At 37.6% G+C, this 20,439-nt stretch overlaps 1 protein-coding gene and 1 long non-coding RNA gene across 3 annotated transcripts; one reads left to right on the top strand and one right to left on the bottom strand.

The window, feature by feature from the left end:
- The first annotated feature begins 218 nt into the window (after nucleotides 1–218).
- LOC104105006 (uncharacterized) lies at nucleotides 219–6,161 on the top strand. The gene is made up of 4 exons (XR_004509323.2): nucleotides 219–571; nucleotides 3,313–3,392; nucleotides 4,289–4,359; nucleotides 4,457–6,161. It is a non-coding gene; the product is annotated as an uncharacterized lncRNA (long non-coding RNA).
- On the bottom strand, nucleotides 1,453–5,890 carry LOC104105008 (uncharacterized). 2 transcript variants are annotated; one of them, XM_009613236.4, is made up of 7 exons: nucleotides 4,268–5,890; nucleotides 3,572–3,662; nucleotides 3,319–3,476; nucleotides 2,882–2,933; nucleotides 2,712–2,791; nucleotides 2,530–2,623; nucleotides 1,453–2,447 (listed from the first exon to the last, which is right to left on the bottom strand). In XM_009613236.4, exons 1-7 carry the CDS (start codon nucleotides 5,888–5,890, stop codon nucleotides 1,732–1,734), a joined length of 2,814 nt encoding a protein of 937 aa, XP_009611531.1. In that variant the 3' UTR covers nucleotides 1,453–1,731. The 2 variants fall into 2 exon arrangements, with proteins under 2 accessions (XP_009611531.1, XP_009611532.1); XM_009613237.4 differs by having other exon boundaries at nucleotides 1,453–2,441.
- Nucleotides 6,162–20,439: the final 14,278 nt, after the last annotated feature.

Here is a 20,439-nt window from a genome sequence, read left to right as displayed (position 1 = left end):
TCATTTTAGAAGTTCAAGATAAATTTTTTTTTTTTTTTAACCTTAGTAATAATTATTCTTTGAAAATAGATATAACACATAAATAAAATAAATATTTAATGAAGATAGATTATATTTTAAGACATAAATAAGGATAGAATAGTCTAATTTATTTTTTCATTAATATTTGTTAAAGTGCGTTTAAAAGAGAAACACAACATAATATATATATATGTGTGTGTGTGTGTGTGTGTGAGGGAGAGAATAATTTTCTCTCACAAGTCTTCAACTTAATTTTTCCAAATATTCTTTCTCAACGTAACACCAAATATTTTTTGTTAACTTCAATCAAATTATGTCTGAATAGATATAAGATGATATACTGCCTACAACTATTTGAGATTAACATAAAGAAGAAAAAAACCTATTTGAAATAGAGATAGTTGTTGAAATTTCTCCTCTTGAATCTGTATTCACTGTCCATCGCTACTCTTCCATAGTGAAGCCATTGCACCATTCATTTTAATTTTGGGGGCGACAACAGAAGCAATATTAGCGGACAGTTAAGAGAACCAATCAGTCTGTAAAATGGGTAAAGCCCTTTTCTTTGCGCAGCTAATTTCTGTGTTATTGCACTAGCTTCTACATATTTTGATGAGTATTTTCAGTTATGTTTCTTCACGTCTGCTTGTTTTATCGGATAATCTTTGCTTCAATTATCGTTAGAAAATTATCCTCGATTCAGTTATCACTGAACATCTCTAGTTATGTTGCTTTAGGTAAATGGTCTCCATTTTTTTATATTTATAAAAAGGTAAATGGTTGTCGTCTTTGTTGAGACATAATTAAGCAAATAAAACCTTGTTCTTTTCAACATCTTAAATTTTTAGATAAAATGGTCACACAGAGTAGGCAGAGATCCGTGGTTTAAGTCTTATCAACATCCATTATCATTTCGAATTTCCATGTGTTTGTCCCATTAAAAAGAATCGGGCCAACACGTGAAGGGCGTGCTGAGATATAATTAAATAAATAAAAGTATGCTTTTGCTAATAACCTAAATGCACATCCCAGAAGAATTCCTTTCTTCATTCTTCAAACAGTTTAACCTTGGATTTCATAAGGGCATTGTCTTGTGTTTTGATTAAAAACCGAAGGATAGCTTAGTATCATCCTTTCCAGGCGATGCTATAAGATTCTTTTTAAATCTGTTATGTCATACGTGAGTTTCACAAAGTATATTTAGTCCCTAGCCGATAAAGGATGATGGTGTAGTTGATCAAGGACCAGCTAAAAATAGTCTAAAGATTCATATTGCGGACCCCAACTAATACGGGATTGAGGTATAGTTGGTTGATTGTTGATTGATCTGTTCCCAAAATAAGTAAATGTGCCAATGAATTTTCTCTTGTATCTGTGACTTGAAACGGCTAACCTGTGAGACACTTGTTAAAAAAAACAAAGTTTTGCAAATGCTAGTTAAAATGCATGCTATTGTACATTGCAAGTTAAAATGTTCAATTGTTTGGAACATTGAACACTGTGATCTCTGCTTGGTCTTTCTAATGTAAAAGGTACTAAAAGGAAAAAATTACCCGTTTCCCCATTTACTTATCAACATTGTGAAGCCAATCGCTTCTGCCTTGTTCAGTGTAACTTGAGCTCGACTAGGTCTTAAACATCTAAGTATTATAGAAAAATTTCAAGCTCAAGAACAGAATATAGGTCTCACTTTGTTCCCTCAGCAACAATTTATGTCAGATCTCTAAAGAGATTGGTCTGACGACCAGCTTTCAGAGGTAGCCCAAAATTTTGATACACCCTGATCTCACCTCCCAAACTTGCTGTCACAATTACCATGCCCCATGCTGTTGCTTGGACAACGTTGCTGCCATTGCTGTTACTACCATCTTGAGACCAGGAGGAGGACCAAGAGTGTGAGCGTGAGCTGCTGGATGCAGATATAGAAGGTGAATCACCAAACCTAGTTGATGAAGAACCTGATACAAATGATTCACTGGGACCAATACCAGAATCTGTCCGAGAAAGTTGAGCTAAGTCTTCCTCTTCCTGGCTACTTTGGGCTCTCTCCGATGCATTAACTTTTATGGGTAGAGGTGGCAAATGTCTTTTACTATTTGCCACATCAGGGTTTTCTTTTGTAGGAGAGCCAACAGTGGGATATGGGGGCGGGAGGAAGCGTTTTGAATGCCTTTTTGAGTGCATCTCTACAAGTGGTGGTTCATTCTTTACACTACCTGGCCATGGGATGGCAACTGAAACATCTTTGCATTGAAAGCGCTCGTGAGCTTGAACAGAGACTGAAGTTCTACGTTTACCGGTGGGGGTCTTAGGTTCTTCTCTCTTCCAGATGTAGACATGAGAGTCTTCACTTGCACTTATGACATACTTCCCATCTGAACTGAACGAAGCTGCAATTTGGCTGCTTGTATTTCGGAAACCTGATGCTACCACAGAATAGAACCTTGGTTTAGAGAACACATGGATGTTGTTTGAACTCTCCAAAAGAGTATATCAGAGAGAAAATACCTCTAAACTTATAGATCATCTCTGACCCGTCAAAAATTCTGATACGAGAATCAGCTGAAGTTATAAGCACTTCTGCTGGGTTCCATGGGGCAAACTGGAAATAAACAAGTTCAGCTTTCATAGGTGTTGAGGAAAAGAAGACTGTATACTTAGACAGTAGTAACTCTAGAAAAGAGAAATACCTGTAAACCAGTGACCTTCTTGAGTTGAGAATTTTTCTTAGGCTGAATGTCGATGTTGTCTTTTTGTTCCAGTTTGCATTCTGAGGAATAAACACACATTGGAAGTCAGCAGCTGCATTCCTCTGGAAATTATCACATCAATAAAAGATGATAAGTGATGCATTACTTACCGGAGGTAGTGTACACACGACAGCTGCCTTTATGTGAGCCTATTAAAGCACCCTTCATGAAAGGAAAAAGGGAATATCAGTGATACTGTTTCACATTTTCCCTTGAGAATCATAAAAATACTCAAGATCATACCTTGTGCTCTTGCCTTTTTTTGTGTGTTTTAATACTAGGTGGGGGTGGGGGTGGGGGAATAGAGTGGGGAGGGTTGAAAAGAGTTTTGAAAAATATTATTTTTCCTCTTGGGGGGGGGGGGGAGAGGGATATCTGTATGTGGTTTGGCTTGATGATGTTCTTTAATGACACAATTACTCAAGAAGGAGAAACATGCAACAACAGAAATTCATTTTATATTGAAGAACTATGCTACATTCTTGAAGTCGGTTTTAGTTTCGCGAGAAGTTAATTGTGAATGCTCCAATACAATTACCAGTACTACCTGGCCATCTGGGGTGAAGCAAGTAGCAGTGACCATTTCATGAAGATCAGTCCAATCTACAACTTTCCGATCAGGTATATTCCAAATCCGAACCTTTGCGTCTAGAGAACCGCTGATGAAGTAGTCATCATCCATTGGATTGACCTGTATGCAAGTAACTGCCAAACCATAAACTCAATAGATGCAAGTGATGGGAAGAAATCATCATTTAAAGTCTTCTATTAACTAGCTACAATGTAATTTGGCATCTCACCATAGTCATTATGCGCGAACATTTTTAAGCAACTTTGAGTTTCAATATCCCATAGCCGAACAGTCTTGTCTATCGAAGATGAAAGAAGTAGCTGCATCCAAGTTTGATAGTGCATGTTAGTATGTATGCTTTAATAAGTGATATTGCCTCCATCCCAATTTATATTATGGTGTTTGAATGGGCATGGAGTTTAATAAAGAAAGAAAGACTTTCGGAATTTGTGGTTTAAAATAAGTCATAGATATTTATGTAGCTATAAATCATCTCATTAAGGATAGAGTATGCATTATAAAGTTAAATTAGATGTTATTCCTTTTGAGACTGACTAAAAAGGAAAGAGTGTCACATAAATTGGGACGCATGGAGTAGTAGATATTACTCCCACTGTCCCAATTCATGTAATAGTATTTGACTGGGCACGAAGTTTAAGAAAGACATGTAGTATTTGAAACTTGTGGTCTAAAATGAGCCATAAAAGTTTGTGTGGCTATAAATTATCTCATTAAGGGTAAAGTGGGCGTTTTAAGGTTAAATTGTTACTAAATGGGACTAACTAAAAAGGAAAAACTTTCACATAAATTGGAATTTGGGGGGGGGGGGGGGGGGGGGTTATCAAAATTACCGTGGTTTCATTTTCTCCCTGCTACAAATTTGTGTCATGTTTAGTTAACTGAAATGAAAGTGCAGGAAACTGACCTGAGATCTTGACCAAGACAGGTCCAAGACATCATCCTGGTGACCTTTAAGAGTGCATACTGGTTTCTCTGAAAGAGCAAAAACAGTTTCTGGTACATTGACGTACTCCGGAATTGAGTTTCCCTTTTTCTTATGGGAGACCTTCCCCCTCTTCCTTCTTTCTGATGCCATATGTCCCATCTCTGGCAGAGGAGGCCGGTCGGAATTGGTCCTTGCAATTGGATGAACAGGGGAGGTACTGAGAGAGCAAGCCATTGGATGAGTAGGTGAGGTACTTGCAGCACCAACAACAGAGTGTACGTCATTCATAACTTCACATTCTTGCACTTCCCATATATGAATTAACGTATCTTCCCCTGCAGTTGCTAGATAGCGTGCGTCTGAGCTGAACCTTATGGTCCAAATTGAGCCCTCGTGAGCACGGATTTCCTGGCACAAGTGCATAGCTGTGAGTTCCTTGTAGGACTTTCCATGCTGGCGGACTTTAATCCATTTGGAGGAGTCCTTATTTGGTTTCTGATGTTCCTCAGGCGCCGTTTGCTCACGTTCTTTATCAATAATTTTTCCGCTCATGCTATGTGCTACTCCTTTTATGTTCTTCAAAAGAGCAACTCCCCTTCTCTTGCTATTTCTGAAGCTTTTACTCAAATATGAATTTGCGTTTAATTTCCTCTCATCATCATGATTTCTTGAACCATTTACCCGGCGCATCAGTTCCTTTACAACAGGAGAATATCCCACATATTTCTCAAATTCATCCATGGTAAGCTGCTTTCCTGTCTGAAGATCACTGAGCTTATTCCACATTCCCTGTTCGTTAGACTCTTTGACAATGAACTCCTTTCCAGTGTCCAAATTCTTTATCAAGAAGAATGAAGCAAAGCCCACGTCAGGATTCCCATTCGACAATGTGGATGACATATCACTGCCATTTTGCATTGACGATCCACTTGTGTTCTTTCTGTGTGACATTCTAACCGAACCAGCTAATTTGCATATTCCTAAGCTCGGTGCCAAAACACCTGAAAATGTCCTAGTGAGCCGCTGTTTAGAGATTTCACCAATTAGCTCCTCTTTCCTTTTCTTGGTATTCACAGAAAAATATTGTATGTCTCCGTCTGATCTCGACCTGACCAGCACAATTGGCTGTGAAGCTGATGGCTGTTGTTCTGGATTTAATTCTTTTGCAGGAGAATATTCAGCCTTTGGTGGTTTGGAATCTTGGCTGGTCTCAACTTTTCTTGAAATGGCTCGTACAATCTTGGCGCTTTTGAGCTTGAGGAGGTCCTTATTGCTTGATAACCCCATGCCTTGAAGGAGACGCCTTCGACGTTCCTTGATATCACCAGGTTCAGCCATCCACATGCCATAGTCCTCCATGCTGGTGAAAGAATCAGAAACTGCCTCAATCTCAATCCCTTGGAATTTCTTTATGGAGGCTGAGGAAAGGGTCGAGACAAAGGAGAGGCGGCTGTCCTCGAATTCATCATCGTCGTCTGATCCTGAGGATGCCAAGTCAAAGGGAATGGCTGTTGAAAGCCGGTCACGGGACTCAAAGAAGTTGTCATCATCATCATCTTCTCCAAGACCATCCCAGTTCATCGTTAGCGTCCTGCGGTCCATTATAGCACATTGCCAAGAAGAAAATCAATGGAATATCAAACGAAATACTGCATGATTAGAGAAACTTGGGTTGTCTATTTTCTTCATTTTTTCTTTTCCCTAATGTTCTCTTCTTGTTTGTTCCCTAGGGGAATGACAGAGGAAGGAGAGACAGAGAAGTGGAAGAGAGAAAAATAAGGTAAGAAAGACTTTTGTGATTGTCTTTTTGGAAATTGGCTGGATTGTAAAGAGGGAAAAGAAACGGTTAATGAAATGTTAACACTTACTATTACATCTCCTCACGTCTATGTCCCTCACTTTGGCATGTAGGTTCTAATGTCTTTGCATTTGTGGACTTTTTGGGTGGCCCCTGTATTTTATTAATTTAAGTTTCTCATATTTGTTGCCATTCATCATTCATTTATTGGATTAATAACATTTGTTTTGTGTGATGTGCCTAAGATATGGAGAATTTGGAAGGTTCGTGCATTAAAAAAAAAAATTTAGCGCTTTTGAAATAGCTTTATTTTTAGTACTATAATAATTCTGGCAACAAAAAAATGTTGGTAGTTATGTAGGCAATAATTGTATTAGCTTAATATAGCTGTCATAGTTTGTGCCACGAAGTTTAACCTCTTTTTTTAATTTAAAATAAATGAACGGAAAGATCTAGAAATGACAATGAATTATTTGCATGTTGTATAAAGTTTATTAGTATGATTATAGCTAAACTATATGTGGTGAAATTCGTTCCTCGAATATTATATCATGGAATCAGCTTGAAAAGTCTTGACCTCAAGCTCATTCACTTGGGTCGTTTAGTTCGCATACTAATTATGTGAGGATTATAATAAAAGATTTGCATACGTAGTGATTAATAATGAAGATTTAATTATATAACAAAAAAATAAGAAAATAATTATTTTACATGAATTACTTACTTCAAATTAAAAGTGAAAAAAACAACTAGTTGCCCATTGACGAAAACTTGTACATATCGATCGAGTGTACTGGTATTGGGATAGGAATAAGATCCACTTGATGGGAGAAAATTTCATTATCAGAACTTACCGTTAAAAGGAAATATTTGATCTTAACTAGGCGTGTTGTTAGTAATAAAAGCGAAATATTAACATCTTTTTGCCCTCAAGTGCCTTTCTTTCTATTTGATGCTGTAAATCACACGTAAATACAAAGTCAATAAAAGCGTTTCCACATAATGAAAACAAAAAGGTAACATGATTATTGGATTTGAAAGTAATAAAATTATTTTACGTACAACTCAAAGAAAGTTGTTAGAGAGCATCAGAAGTAAAGATACATATGGGTTTTTTTTAATTTCAAATCTCATTTACATTGAATTCGGAGAATCATTAATAAAGATTGAATTGAGATGTAATGGCGAAAATCCAGATTGATAGAAGGGGTGGCCATTGTCGGAGGAAGATGGAAAAACAGAAGTTTTACCCATTTTTTATTTTTGAGTATTAGTTCAAAATTTTAATTAAATTGATAATTAGATTAGGCTTAATTAATTAGTCACATGTCGTAAACTTGGCACATTTTAAAGTTAATAATTGGAGCGTGTATCATACGCAAGTGGAAAGTAACTTCGGGAGGCAAACACATTAAGGGCTCGTTTGGTACGAGGGAGCCCTTAATGTGTTGTGAAAACATTAAGGGCTCGTTGTGAAAGTAAAGAGATAACTTTCATATATTTGTATTCTGCTAAAGACGACAAGAGTGGGTTGCTCTAGTGGTTAGCACCCTCCACTTCCAACCAAGAGGTTGTGAATTCGAGTCACCCCTATAGTAAGGTGGGAAAGTTCTTAGAGGGAGGGAGCCGAGGGTCTATCGGAAACAGCCTCTCTACTCCAGGATAGGGATAAGATCTGCGTACACACTACCCTCCCCAGACCCCACTAGCGAGATTATACTGGATCGTCGTTGTTGTTGACAGAGCACCGGAAAGAGAGAGGTACTTGATGATTGAGTACACCACGAGCAAGAGGTTTACAATTGTTGTGAAGTTAGAACTATGGTATTTGAACTTTGTCCTAAAGTACAATTGTTGTAGGCTTCTGTTCATATTTCTATGAGCAGTGAATTTCTGTTTTCTGAATGTAAAATTGGCCTTTGTAGGCCTAATGTCTGTATGAGTACAAATGCATGATTTCATTCTTTTCAAATTTATGGTACTATTGAGAACTTTATACTAGTGTTGTCCAGAAATCTCTTGTTAGTGTTTTCTTTGCTCTTCGGAGAAGAAGTACGTCGAAAAGAAGACGAGGAGGAGGATGAACAAGAAGGAGAAGAGTGAGTAGAAGAAGAGTGGGTTTTAGTTGCTATATTTGGATTTTGTGGGTATATTTGAAAATTATTACGTATAAATGTTGATTATATTTTAAACAGCAACAAAAGCGGCTACTAGAGCACTTATACCATCTCCAACCCAACACCAAATTTTTACGCCAAACGCTATTTTGGTGTAAGATTTGGTGTTTCGATGCTCCAACCCAACACCATTTCTTACACTATTTTGGGGTGTGAATAGTGGTACACCAAATTTGGTGTGCCACTTCATCAACACTGTTACTATGGCTGTCCAACGGAATGGGCCGTCCTGTCTCGTCCCGATCTCGTCTCGTCCCGACCCATTTAGTTCTAAACAGGATGGCCCCGTGTTAAACGGTACACTGGATGGGACGGGCGACCCATTTCGTCCCGTTTATCCCGTCCCCCCTGTCCCGTGTGAATTTTAAAATTATTTTTAAAAAAAAATAGAGTCGTTGGGTAACGACCTTGTTTGTAAATTTAGCCGTTCCCAATGGCTATAAACGACCATATTTGTCCTCCCCCCTCCCCCCAAACTTTTGATTTAACCCCTAAGTTATTAAATTACACTTTGGCCAAATTTTTAACTATAAATACCCCCATCATTCTTTATTTTTCCTACAAAAATTAATCATTATCTCTCAAATCTCTTGCATTCTATCTATATTATTCTCTCAATTTTCTCACAATCAACTACGTTTCAATTATTTGGAGCAACTTTCAAGCTTTAAATTAATTTGTCAAGTATTTGGAGTAATTTTTCGACAATTTCTTCAAGTTTCAATATTTAATCATGGTGCACTAGTTCCATCTCCTAATTTTAATATTTAATTTTTGCGTATCATTTTAGTGCTTAATTTTTGTGTTTACTTTACGTGTTCTATTTTTGTATTTCATTTGTGTGTTTAATTTTTGTGTTAACTTTTCTAATTTACTTTTGTATTTAAATTATGGCTCCTAAAAGTGTATTTGGCATAAAAAAAAAGTAGTAAAGGTAATAGTAGTAGTAATCCTAATCCTAGTTCTAATCCTAATCATTCTCCTAGAATTAGAAAACATATAGATGAAATGACTCATGTTGATGAAACTTTATTTTTCCAACCCTCGCATGTTATAATATTAATTTCGGAGAACAACTAGATCATGAAACTTTACAAAGACAATTGGGCAATGATATTTTTATTGAGGACGAAGAAAACGAGGATGAAGAAAATAAGGAAAAAGAAAATACTCCCTATACCTTGTGTAAGAGGTAAGCGTAATGTTGAACGTACCAAAACATCACTTGTATGGAAATTTTTTAAACATGATAAAGTCAACGGACTTGCTATATGTGAAAAATGTAAGCAACGATTTGTACATATCAAAGGTGGTGGGACAGGGGATTTAACCAGGAACTTACGTAAGGACTACAAATCTTTATGGATACAAGCTCAAATAGATGCCGGAAAAATTCCGGATCCTAGCAGCGGTACTGGCGCTCCTAGTGGATATGGCGAGGGTTCTAACTTTTTACAACTACAGTTTGACCCTACTTCTGGTACTATTTTACGTCCCTATAACAAAGATAGAGATCGTGAAAATTTAACAAAAATGGTGGTTATATGTGGCTTATCTTTTACTTTTCCTTCTCACCCTGCTTTTGTGAATTATATAAAGGAAACTTATAATCATGTTTTTCAAGGTTTTCCTAAGACCACAGTTATAAATGATACTTTTAAATTTCAAACCGAATATCTTTAGTATATTCGTTGTGTATTTTTTTCACTTAGATTGTAAAGTGTCTATCACATCTGATATAGGTCGCAGTCCTAATGGTTGTGATTATTTAATTGTTACATGTTGTAACGACTCGACCGGTCGTTTTGAGCCCTAGCGCGTTGTTCGGCGATTTGAGGCCATGAGTAGCTTCACTTTAGGTATTATGACTTGTACGCGTGGTCGGAATTGGAATTTCGGAAGTTCAGAGTTGATTTGGAAAGAAAATTCGAATTTCGGAAGCCCTAAGTTGGAGGAATTGCCTAAACTTTTTGAGTAAACGACCTCGAAATCAGGATTTGGAGGTTCCAACAGGTTCGTATGATGATTTTGGACTTGGGCGTATGTTCGGAACGGATTTTGGATGACCTGAGAGCGTTTCAGTGCCTATTGTGGAAGTTAGCATTTTGGAAGAATTTCATAATTTGGGTAGAAGTGCATTCCAATGTTATCGATGTCCGTTTGGAATTTTAAGTCTAGGAATAGCTCCGTATGGTGATTCTGGTATTGGGAGCGCATCTGGAAGTGGATTCGGAGGTCCGTAGGCCATTTTGGGGTAAAGCTGGCAAGTGGGCCGGTCCAGGACCGGGATCGTTTAAGACAGGGACCGAGGGAGGTGGGCCTAGCAAGTGGTCCGGTCCTTAGCCCGAGGCTCGCGAGACCGGACCATTTGGAACCGGGACCGGACCGGTCCTAGCGGGCTTAAACGGTCCCAACGGCCATAATTTAAAAAAATAAATCTGCCCATTTGGGCATTTAAAATCTAGTCGTTTCCTCTACCAAAATAGCCGTTAGCTATTTACAAAATAGCCATTTAACCCCCCAACTTTATTTTAACCCCAAACTTTTTATAATTATACTTTTTCCCTATTTTCAACTATAAATACCCCCTCATTCTTTAATTTTTCTTACAAAATTATCAATCTCTCTTATATTATGATCCCAAAAATGATCGGGAGGAATTGACTAAAATGGTTACTGTTACGTGATTACCCTATAGTATAGTATAGTATTATAGATATATATAAGATGTATGTATAGTAGTATAGTATAGTATAGTATTATAGTATAGTATATAGATGTATATAAGATGTGTATATAGTATTATAGTATAGTATAGTATAGTGTGTGTGTGTGTGTGTGTGTGTGTATATATATATATATATATATATATATATATATATATATATTATAACGCATTGCTTTGAATATCTCTTTACAATATTTTTGTCTTTAGTTTTGAATTAAAAAATTTAGGTCACAATTCTATAATATAATTTACAAGGAATTGCCTTAGATATTTTTATTACTATTTTTTTTCTCTAACTTCTATAAAAAAAATTTAAAAAATAGAAAGTATCTGTTGGACCCACTTAGGCCCGGGACCGGCCTACTTAGCCCGGGACCATTAGTTCGTGGTCCCGGTCCTGGGCCGATTCCAACAAGAAGCCTGGGCCCACTTAGGACCGTTTAATTTGGGACCGGCCCCGGCCCACATGCCACCCTTATTTTGGGGCCATTTGGCGAAAGTTAGAAATTTAAAAGTTTTTGAGAAGTTTGACCGGTAGTGAACTTTTTGATATCGAGGTCGGATTCCAATTCCGAAAGTTGTAGTAGGTCCGTAATGTCAAATATGACTTGTGTGCAAAATTTGAGGTCAATCGGACGTGAATTGATGGGTTTCGGCATCAATTGTAGAAGTTTGGAATATCAAAGTTCTTTAGGCTTGAATGCGGGTGTAATCAGTGTTTTTGATGTTATATGAGGTGGTTTGAGGATTCAACTAAGTTCGTATCGGGTTATATGACTTGTTGGAATACGTGGTTAAGGTCCCGAGGGCCTCGGGGTGATTCCAATTGGTTAACGGATCAATTTTTGGAATTTTAAGAAGAATTTAGGCAGTTGATATCTTGTGTAACCGCACCTGCGAGGTCTTGGCCGCAGGTGAGGAGCCGCAGAAGCGGCCTAGCAGTCGCAGAAGCGAAGCTGGGCAGTCAGGGTAAGGACCGCAGGTGCGGAGTGTTGGCCGCATCCGCGCAAGCGCATAAGCGAAGAGGATGAGCGCAAAAGCGGAAGAAGGCACAAAAGCGAGAGGGGGGCTCGCACCTGCGAAGCCGCAGGTGCGGAAATGGCACTGGGCAGTGAGGTTTCTTTAAAACGGGGATTTGGCCATTTTTCTCCAATTTTTCATTTGGTTTGGACGATTTTGGGGAGCTTCAAAGGGAGAATTTCATCAAGCAACTCAAGGTAAGTAATCCCCACTTGTTATAAGATAAATACATAGTTTTTATAAGGATTTAAACCTGAAAATTAGTAGAAATTTTGGGGCTTTTGAAGAAAAACCTAGAAGTTTGTATTTTTGGATTTTTACCACAAAATTGGACATGAAATTTGGAATAAATGATATAATCAAGTTCGTGGTATTATAGGTAATGTTTATCTTCGAAATTTTTTGAAATCCGGGCACGTGGGCCCGAGGGTGAATTTTACCGACTTTTCGAGCGGAGTTGGAAAATTATTTAAATTGATTAGTTATGGGTATTAGAACACACATTGATTGATTTGCACATTGTTTGCATAGTTTTGGATCGTCAAGCATCGGTTTGAGGTATTAAAGTGGCGTTGGAGCCGGCTATGGAGCTTCGGAGCGAGGTAAGTCTCTTTTCTAACCTTGTAAGAGAGAATTAACCCATAGGTGAACTAAATTATTACGTGCTTCTATTTGTGGGGGCTACGTACGCACGAAGTGACGAGAGTCCATACGTAGCTACTAGCTATGCCTATGTTTGGGTAGTTTTAGGCTTACATCACGCCTTGTTAATATCAATTTTGATTTATGTTTATTGTTTGCCTTGAGAAGGAGCGAGATTGAGTTTGCTTATTAAATGTTTTTGAAAGGAGTTGAAATTGAGGAAGAATTAGGATCTTAAAAATTTTCATTTGAATTTCGTATTTTGAAAAGAATAGAAGAATACTATAATAATTTAAGACATCTATGTGTAACCGCGACGCAAGTATGATTCGCGAGCGGGGTAATCCCTTAAATTTATATTTGATCGCGTCACATGGATGATTCGCGAGTGGGGTAATTAAGAAAAAGGTTATGATTTATTGATAAATTTATCTTTGACTGCGTCGCATGGATGATTCGCGAGAAGGGTAATAGATGCATCTATGGTTCGCGTCGTTCGACCCTCGACAGTGCACAATTTACGTTTATGTTGGATCGGGCCGAACGTCCTCGGTGGTATTCGTGTGTGATAATAGAACTGGAAGTTCCTTTCAGAATTGGCATAAATTTATTGTATGCGTGATCATAAGTTTTAAAGAAAGGAAGTGAGTTAAGCCCTTAAATATGGTGAAAACTTGTTCAGTTATTTCTTGTTCTGAGTCTTATTGTTGTATACCATGCTTAATTAGAGTTTCATATTATCGTGTTATTGGCCCTAGTAAGTGTTAGAGTCAACCCCTCATCACTACTTCTTCGAGGTTAGGCGGGATACTTATTGGGTACACGTTGATTTACGTACTAATACTACACTTGCTGCACATTTTTGTGCAGGTACATATATGTCTAGCAGCCTTGTGGGCGCAGAGGTATGGTTAATGCGGAGACTTAGCTGAGTTGCATTTCCATCTACGATCCGCAACTAGTAGAGTCTCCTTCGGAGTTACTTAAGTATTTTCCTGTCTAATTTGTATTCTGGACAGGTGTTGTATTTTATTTTTACCTTCCTAGTTGATGCTCATACACTTGTCACACCGAGTTTTGGTGTGATTATGGGTTTTCCTTTATTAAAATTATTAAAAAATTATTATTTACTATGTAAATTCCATCTTCTATTATTTAATTGAAGGAAATACGATTTCAGAAATATTAAAATGAGAACCAAATTAAGTATTTATTTTTGGCTTGCCTGACAGCGGTGTCCGACTCCATCACGACTTTAATGAATTTTGGGTCGTAACAACATGGTATCAGAGTACTAGGTTCACTTAGTTCTCACGAGTCATGAGCGAGTATAGTAGAGTCTTGCGGATCGGTACGAAGACGTCTGTACTTATCTTCGAGATGCTACTAGATTGATAAGAGTACTCCCCTTCTTGATTCCTCATCGCGCGATTTGATTCCTTTGAGCCTTATGCCTTCTTTCCTTCCTATTCAATCTTGCGCGACGCGGAATGCTTATTATAAATTGGAATCGAGGAATTTTAATAGCACTACTGATGTGGAGCAGGATGTTTCTCCCTGCGTATTCGATTGGGCCATTGTTGTCGCCTTAGGGAAGGATGTTCTGGCATCTTAGCTTAGTAGCTGTATTTCTGATGGTTTTGGGGCTATGCACCAATTGCTATGATGTTCATGGTTGTTAATGCACAGTATTAAAGTAATGGTAGGATGTTTGTCTATGCGCCGAGGCAGTGAATGAATTAAAATGAGGTTTTTATCAAGGCACGATTCAGAGGTTCAGTGTTTTATTTCTAGCGGAGGGAAAGGCAATCGGACTATGAATGTTCAGGTTTGGGTTAATGGAGTAACGAGACTTGGTATTTCGAGCATGGTGGAATTTTCATCTGGGATGTGGTGTCGTCGCCCTGGATTGAATGTGTTAAGTTCGCCGATGTTATGGTATTTATTAATTTACCTTTGGGGCAGGGTAGTGTGAAATAGTGCCGGGGAAGCGGGTGTCAGAGATCGCAGTGTGCGGTGGTTCAGGACTTAATCGGTGGTCCGGGTATTGAGGGCTTAAGGAAGATGATCTTCGGAAAGGTTTAGAGTTGGCGGCGATCTGTTGGTTCGAGTGCTACAGAGATGAGTTTTGAGTTAAGGAAACAACTGGGCAGCGAAGGATGAGAAAGGACATGTGAGAGATGTCTTGCGGTGGTTAAACTTCTAGAAGACCAAGTGTAAGGAAACAGAAGTCGAGTAGTTGCTTAAAAGAAAGGGTTTGACCAAAGTGGGAGAGTGCCAGAGTAGCAAACAGGTTCTATGGTAGAATAGCTACACGCCTTGAGGAAAGTTAAAGTCATTTGGGATTCATGGTGGGCAGTGACTAGGTCTACAGGCTTAATTTGGAATATTGGCTGCTATTTTGAGGAAGATTAGGTGTAATAGGAGGGAGTTGCTTAATATAATGCAGGATACAACATGACTTTGGATTGGAACGTATTGTCGCACATTTAGTGGATGTCCATAAGGAGTGAACAGACTTGTATAGCTGGTGAATGAGCTCGGGATGGTCTACTGATTTCATAGTGATTGTACTCAGACAGCGACGTTGGAAGATGTCGGTATGTAATTTTCATAGGTGGGTTATCTCCTGTGAGCAGGTTGGCGGTCGCGGGGTGTTGACGAAGCTTTTATGAGGAATTCTACGGGCTATCCAGTAAGAGGTAGGATATGTAAATGTGGCTAGTAATTCGGAGTGTTCATGAAAGGTTTAACATAAAGATTTCGAGAAATTTAGCGAGTTGATTGTGCAAGATCATGTCAACGATGAAGAAAGAATCTTGGTGGGTTCCAGAGTTATGTAATTGTAACTTCAATCTAAGTAGCAGAGCCCCACCGTCTACGATTGGATTGCATGATTGTCTACTTGTGAGGTTTCTGGTTATCAGCATATTGGTGGGTTATTACAACTAAGGAAAGAAAATATCAGTAGTGCTGTAAGAAAAGGATTTGAGGAGTGGGTGCTATAGTCTTCCTTATCGACCCATGTTCAGGCCTTGATAAGGTCCATGACTTACGCTTTGTGTAGAGGTGATTTACAGGGAATGTGATTCAGTTTAGTGCTTCTTTGAGAGGTTGTTCATGTGCTAGAAGAGCCTTGGAGTTGATTATATTCGAGACAAAGTTAGAGTGGGTGACTCTCAGCAACGGCCCCGTGAATTCAACGGTTAAAGTGTGGTGCCTAAGGAATTCGAGCCCGCAATATAGTTGACTATCGAGCTTTTGCAGCGAATTGTAAAAAAAACAAAAAAAGAGGCTTGGAGTGTTTTGTGTTATCTTCGGTCTGCTGTGTAACCTGAGAGGAATGGAAAAAAAACTTCGGATTCATGGAAGAATTTTCAGAATGGGTGTACCCATTGACGATGCGAATATGCGCACAAGGAGAGTATGTGATGGTTCGTCGGTTTTGGAGACAACGTGGTCTCGTGAAATAAGGTCACTCAGGATGAGTGCGGAATTGGGTTCATGATGTTTTGAATGGAGCAATTATTATTTCTAGGGCGAGTCCTGGGTAAATTAGGGGCAGTCGGTTCGGTTCGCAATGGTTGAATTGGTGTGATAGTGGCAATGATCAGTTTCTTCTGCGTGTTAAGTATACATGTGATTTGGGGCGGTACGTGCGAGGCTTGGCAGCCGCCGTAATTAATTTTATTCGGAGGCATTCGAGTACTATGGCATGTTATATGTAGATGGATTCCGGAAGAGTTATGGTGGTTTAGACCACTACTTGAGGTTTGTATTTTCTGCAGTTATGGGAATTCAATCACGTATTGCATTAGTTCTTCTGGAATGAGGTAAGTAAAAAGGGTTCTATATGATGAAGTGTTTAATCTATTAGTGGATCAGGGGTTATTATGGAATTCTGGTACTCTCACGTATTGGCATGATAGGTGTAGTGAGCGGCATGGGAAATTGGAAGCTGAGGATTAAGGTTGCGGTTCGGTGTTGACAAGAATGTCACGAGCTCGGATGATCAGGGAAGAATTCAGATGTTTAGAGTAAGCTGGTATTTTCTTTAGTGATCGGTGTCCTGTATAAGAGGCTTTGTGTACTGATTGCGGCTTCTTGATTTGCTTTACGGCATTAGTATGGCCGGTGATATGGATGTGCAGACTTGTTACCTGGTGCAAAAGGTCGTGGGAGCGTATCCCACGGGAAGATTGCATAAGTGTGATATGTAGTCACCTGATTGATTAAAGGTTGGAACCAAGTATGGATTGCATAAGTGTGATAAGTGTGATAAGTGTTAAAGGTTGGAACCAAGAAGATTGCATAAGTGTGATAAGTTATCCCCACTTGTTATAAGATAAATAAATAGTTTGTATAAGGATTTAAACCTGGGAATTAGTAGAAATTTTGGGATTTTTGAAGAAAAACCTAGAAGTTTGTATTTTTGAATTTTTACCACGAAATTGGACATGGAAATTGGAATAAATGATATAATCGAGTTCGTGGTGTTATGGGTAACGTTTATCTTCGAAAAAGTTTAGAATCCGGGCACGTGGGCCCGAGGGTGAATTTTACCGACTTTTCGAGCGGAGTTAGAAAATTGTTTAAATTGATTAGTTATGGGTATTAGAACACACTTTGATTGATTTTGCACATTGTTTGCATAGTTTTGGATCGTCAAGCATCGGTTTTAGGTATTAAAGTGGCGTTGGAGCCGACTATGGAGTTTCAGAGCGAGGTAAGTCTCCTTTCTAGCTATGCCTATGTTCGGGTAGTTTTAGGCTTACATCATACCTTGTTGATATTATTATTGATTTATGTTTATTATTTTCCTTGAGAAGGAGCGAGATTGAATTTGCTTATTAAATGTTTTTGAAAAGAGATGAAATTGAGGAAGAATTGGGATCTTAAAAATTTTCATTTGAATTTCGTATTTTGAAAAGAATAGAAGAATACTATAATAACTTAAGAAATCTATGTGTAACCGCGTCGCAAGTATGATTCGCGAGTGGGGTAATCCCTTAAATTTATATTTGATCGCGTCACATGGATGATTCGCGAGCAGGATAATTAAGAAAAAGGTTATGATTTATTGATAAATTTATCTTTGACCGCGTCGCATGGATGATTCGCGAGCGGGGTAATAGATGCATCTATGGTTCGCGTCGTTCGACCCTCGACAGTGCACCGTTTATATTTATGTTGGATTGGGCCGAACGTCCTCGGTGGTATTCGTGTGTGATAATAGAACCGGAAGTTCCTTTCAGAATTGGCATAAATTTATTGTATCTGTGATCATAAGTTTTAAAGAAAGGAAGTGATTTAAGCCCTTAAATATGGTGAAGACTTGTTCAGTTATTTCTTGTTCTGAGTCTTATTGTTATATACCATGCTTAATTAGAGTTTCATATTATCATGTTTTTGGCCCTTGTAAGTGTCAGAGTAGACCCCTCATCACTACTTCTTCGAGGTTAGGCGGGATACTTATTGGGTACACGTTGATTTACGTACTCATACTACACTTGCTGCACATTTTTGTGCAGGTACATATATGTCTAGCAGCCTTAGGGGCGCAGAGGTGTGGTTAATGCGGAGACTTAGGTGAGCTGCATTTCCATCTATAATCCGCAGCCAGCAGAGTCTCCTTCGGAGTTACTTAAGTATTTTTCTGTCTAATTTTTATTCTGGACATGTGTTGTATTTTATTTTTACCTTCCTAGTTGATGCTCATTCACTTGTGACATCGGGTTTTGGGGTGATTATGGGTTGTCCTGTATTAAAATTGTTAAAAATATTTTTATTTACTCTGTAATTTCCATCTTCTATTATTTAATTGAAGGAAATATGATTTTAGAAATATTAAAATGAGAACCAAATTAAGTATTTATTTTTGGCTTGCCTGACAACGGTGTCCAACGCCATCATAACTTTAATGAATTTTGGGTCGTGACACATGTCATTGGGTTGATCATCATTGGAACATGCAAAAACGTATTATTCGTTATAAATTTGTTGATTCAAAATACACTGGAGCATATATTGCAACTATTGTTCTATAAATAGTTGAGCTTTATTGGCTCATTGATAAAGGTTTAATTATCACCTTAGATAATGTTTTTGCTAACACAACTGCAGCAACTAGTTTAAGAACTAGACTTTGTCCAATTAATCCAGCAATTTTTCATGTTAGATGTGCATGCCATATTTTTAACTTGGTTGTAAAAGATGGTATCAATTTATTTTCTGATGCTTGTAGTAAAGTACAACTTGCTTGCGGCTATATTTTGCGTGCTAATAAAGCGAGTAGATTTCGTGAATTTGCTCAACAATGTGCTAGTGCTAACCTTCCATATATAAAAATTCCAAAAGATATTTGTACTAGGTGGAATTCTACTTACGAAATGCTTAAAGTTGCTTATGATTATCGGGTGCCTATACAAAAGGTATTTAATATGCATAATGGTATCCCCGCTGATCAAATTGTTGATTTTGATTGGGATGAGATCAAAGAGCTTACTAAATTTTTAGAAAAAATTTATTATGCTACAAAATAATTTTCTGGTATATATTATCCTACTGTTACACAAATATTATGGTATATTTGTGGAATTTTTATTGTATTTGGTAAGTATAAAATAAATCCAACTTATGCACCGGCCATTAATGATATGATTGCAAAATTTAAAAAGTATTTTTTCTCTATTCTCCAAGTTTATTTAATTTCTACTCTAATTAACCCATCTTTAAAATTAAGAGGTGCAAATGGACTTGTTCATAAAATTTATGAGAATTTAACAATTCAATAAAATGAACAACTATCTCTCAAAAACTGCCAAGCTAACATATATTCTTATGCTAGATCAATGTTTGATAAATATAAATCTATGGCAACAACATGTGGTAAAACTGCTCCTACTAATTCTAAGGCTAGAGTAGAAGTTCTATGGGAAGGTATGGATGATATAACATGTTTTGATTCCTCTATTGATGATGAACTTGATTCTTATCTTAATCAAGGATTGGAAAGTATTAAAGATGAAGAAGGCAACGAACAACTTTTAACGTGGTGGAGGGAGCGTGGCAAGGCATTTCCATCACTTTCAATAATGGCCCGAGATATACTGGCTATTCAAGCATCATCAGTAGCATCAGAGAGTGCTTTTAGTGCGGCAAGATTTTAAATCGGAGATCATAGACATTCATTAGCGGAGGATAGTCTAGAGATTTTCCGTCTTATTCAGAGATTGGATTAATTCAAAAATAAGAAATCTTGGTTTTGAAAAATTAACCACTAGGAAAGAAGAATAATATAATGAGATACTTAGCACTGGGAGCGATGACGACATGAAACTCATGGAACAACAATAAATATTGCCAATTCCAGAACAATGCCCGAGAGAAATTATAGATAAGTTACAAAAAAGTTATATAGGAGCTTACGCATATTAGTATGATAATTTGTAATTGGTTACTAAGAGGCCTAGTTCAAACAAAACCCTTCCTAGAAGGTGGCTGCGTAGATTATGTGCTCTTCAAAAAATTATATTTGTATGTGAAATTTGAAAGTTCTATTAATAAAATAAAAGGCTCTAAGCCTTGAATTATTTTTATGAATTGTCTTACACTCTTACTTAGTTACTTAATGGATTAAAATTATATTAAATAAATTACAACTCTATTATAATTACTAAAATATTTCGTTACAAGTCTTTTGTTTTAATATTTTATAATTTTTTACTTAGTTTGTTTTATAATTTATTAAGTTTTAAGTTTATTAAATTAGTCAAAAAACTAGCTG

Source organism: Nicotiana tomentosiformis, chromosome 7 (genome assembly GCF_000390325.3).
Source record: "Nicotiana tomentosiformis chromosome 7, ASM39032v3, whole genome shotgun sequence".
In the NCBI taxonomy this organism is placed as follows: domain Eukaryota; kingdom Viridiplantae; phylum Streptophyta; class Magnoliopsida; order Solanales; family Solanaceae; genus Nicotiana; species Nicotiana tomentosiformis.
The sequence above is the reverse complement of the archived record's forward strand: the minus strand, read 5'-3'. Positions and strand labels throughout refer to the sequence as shown.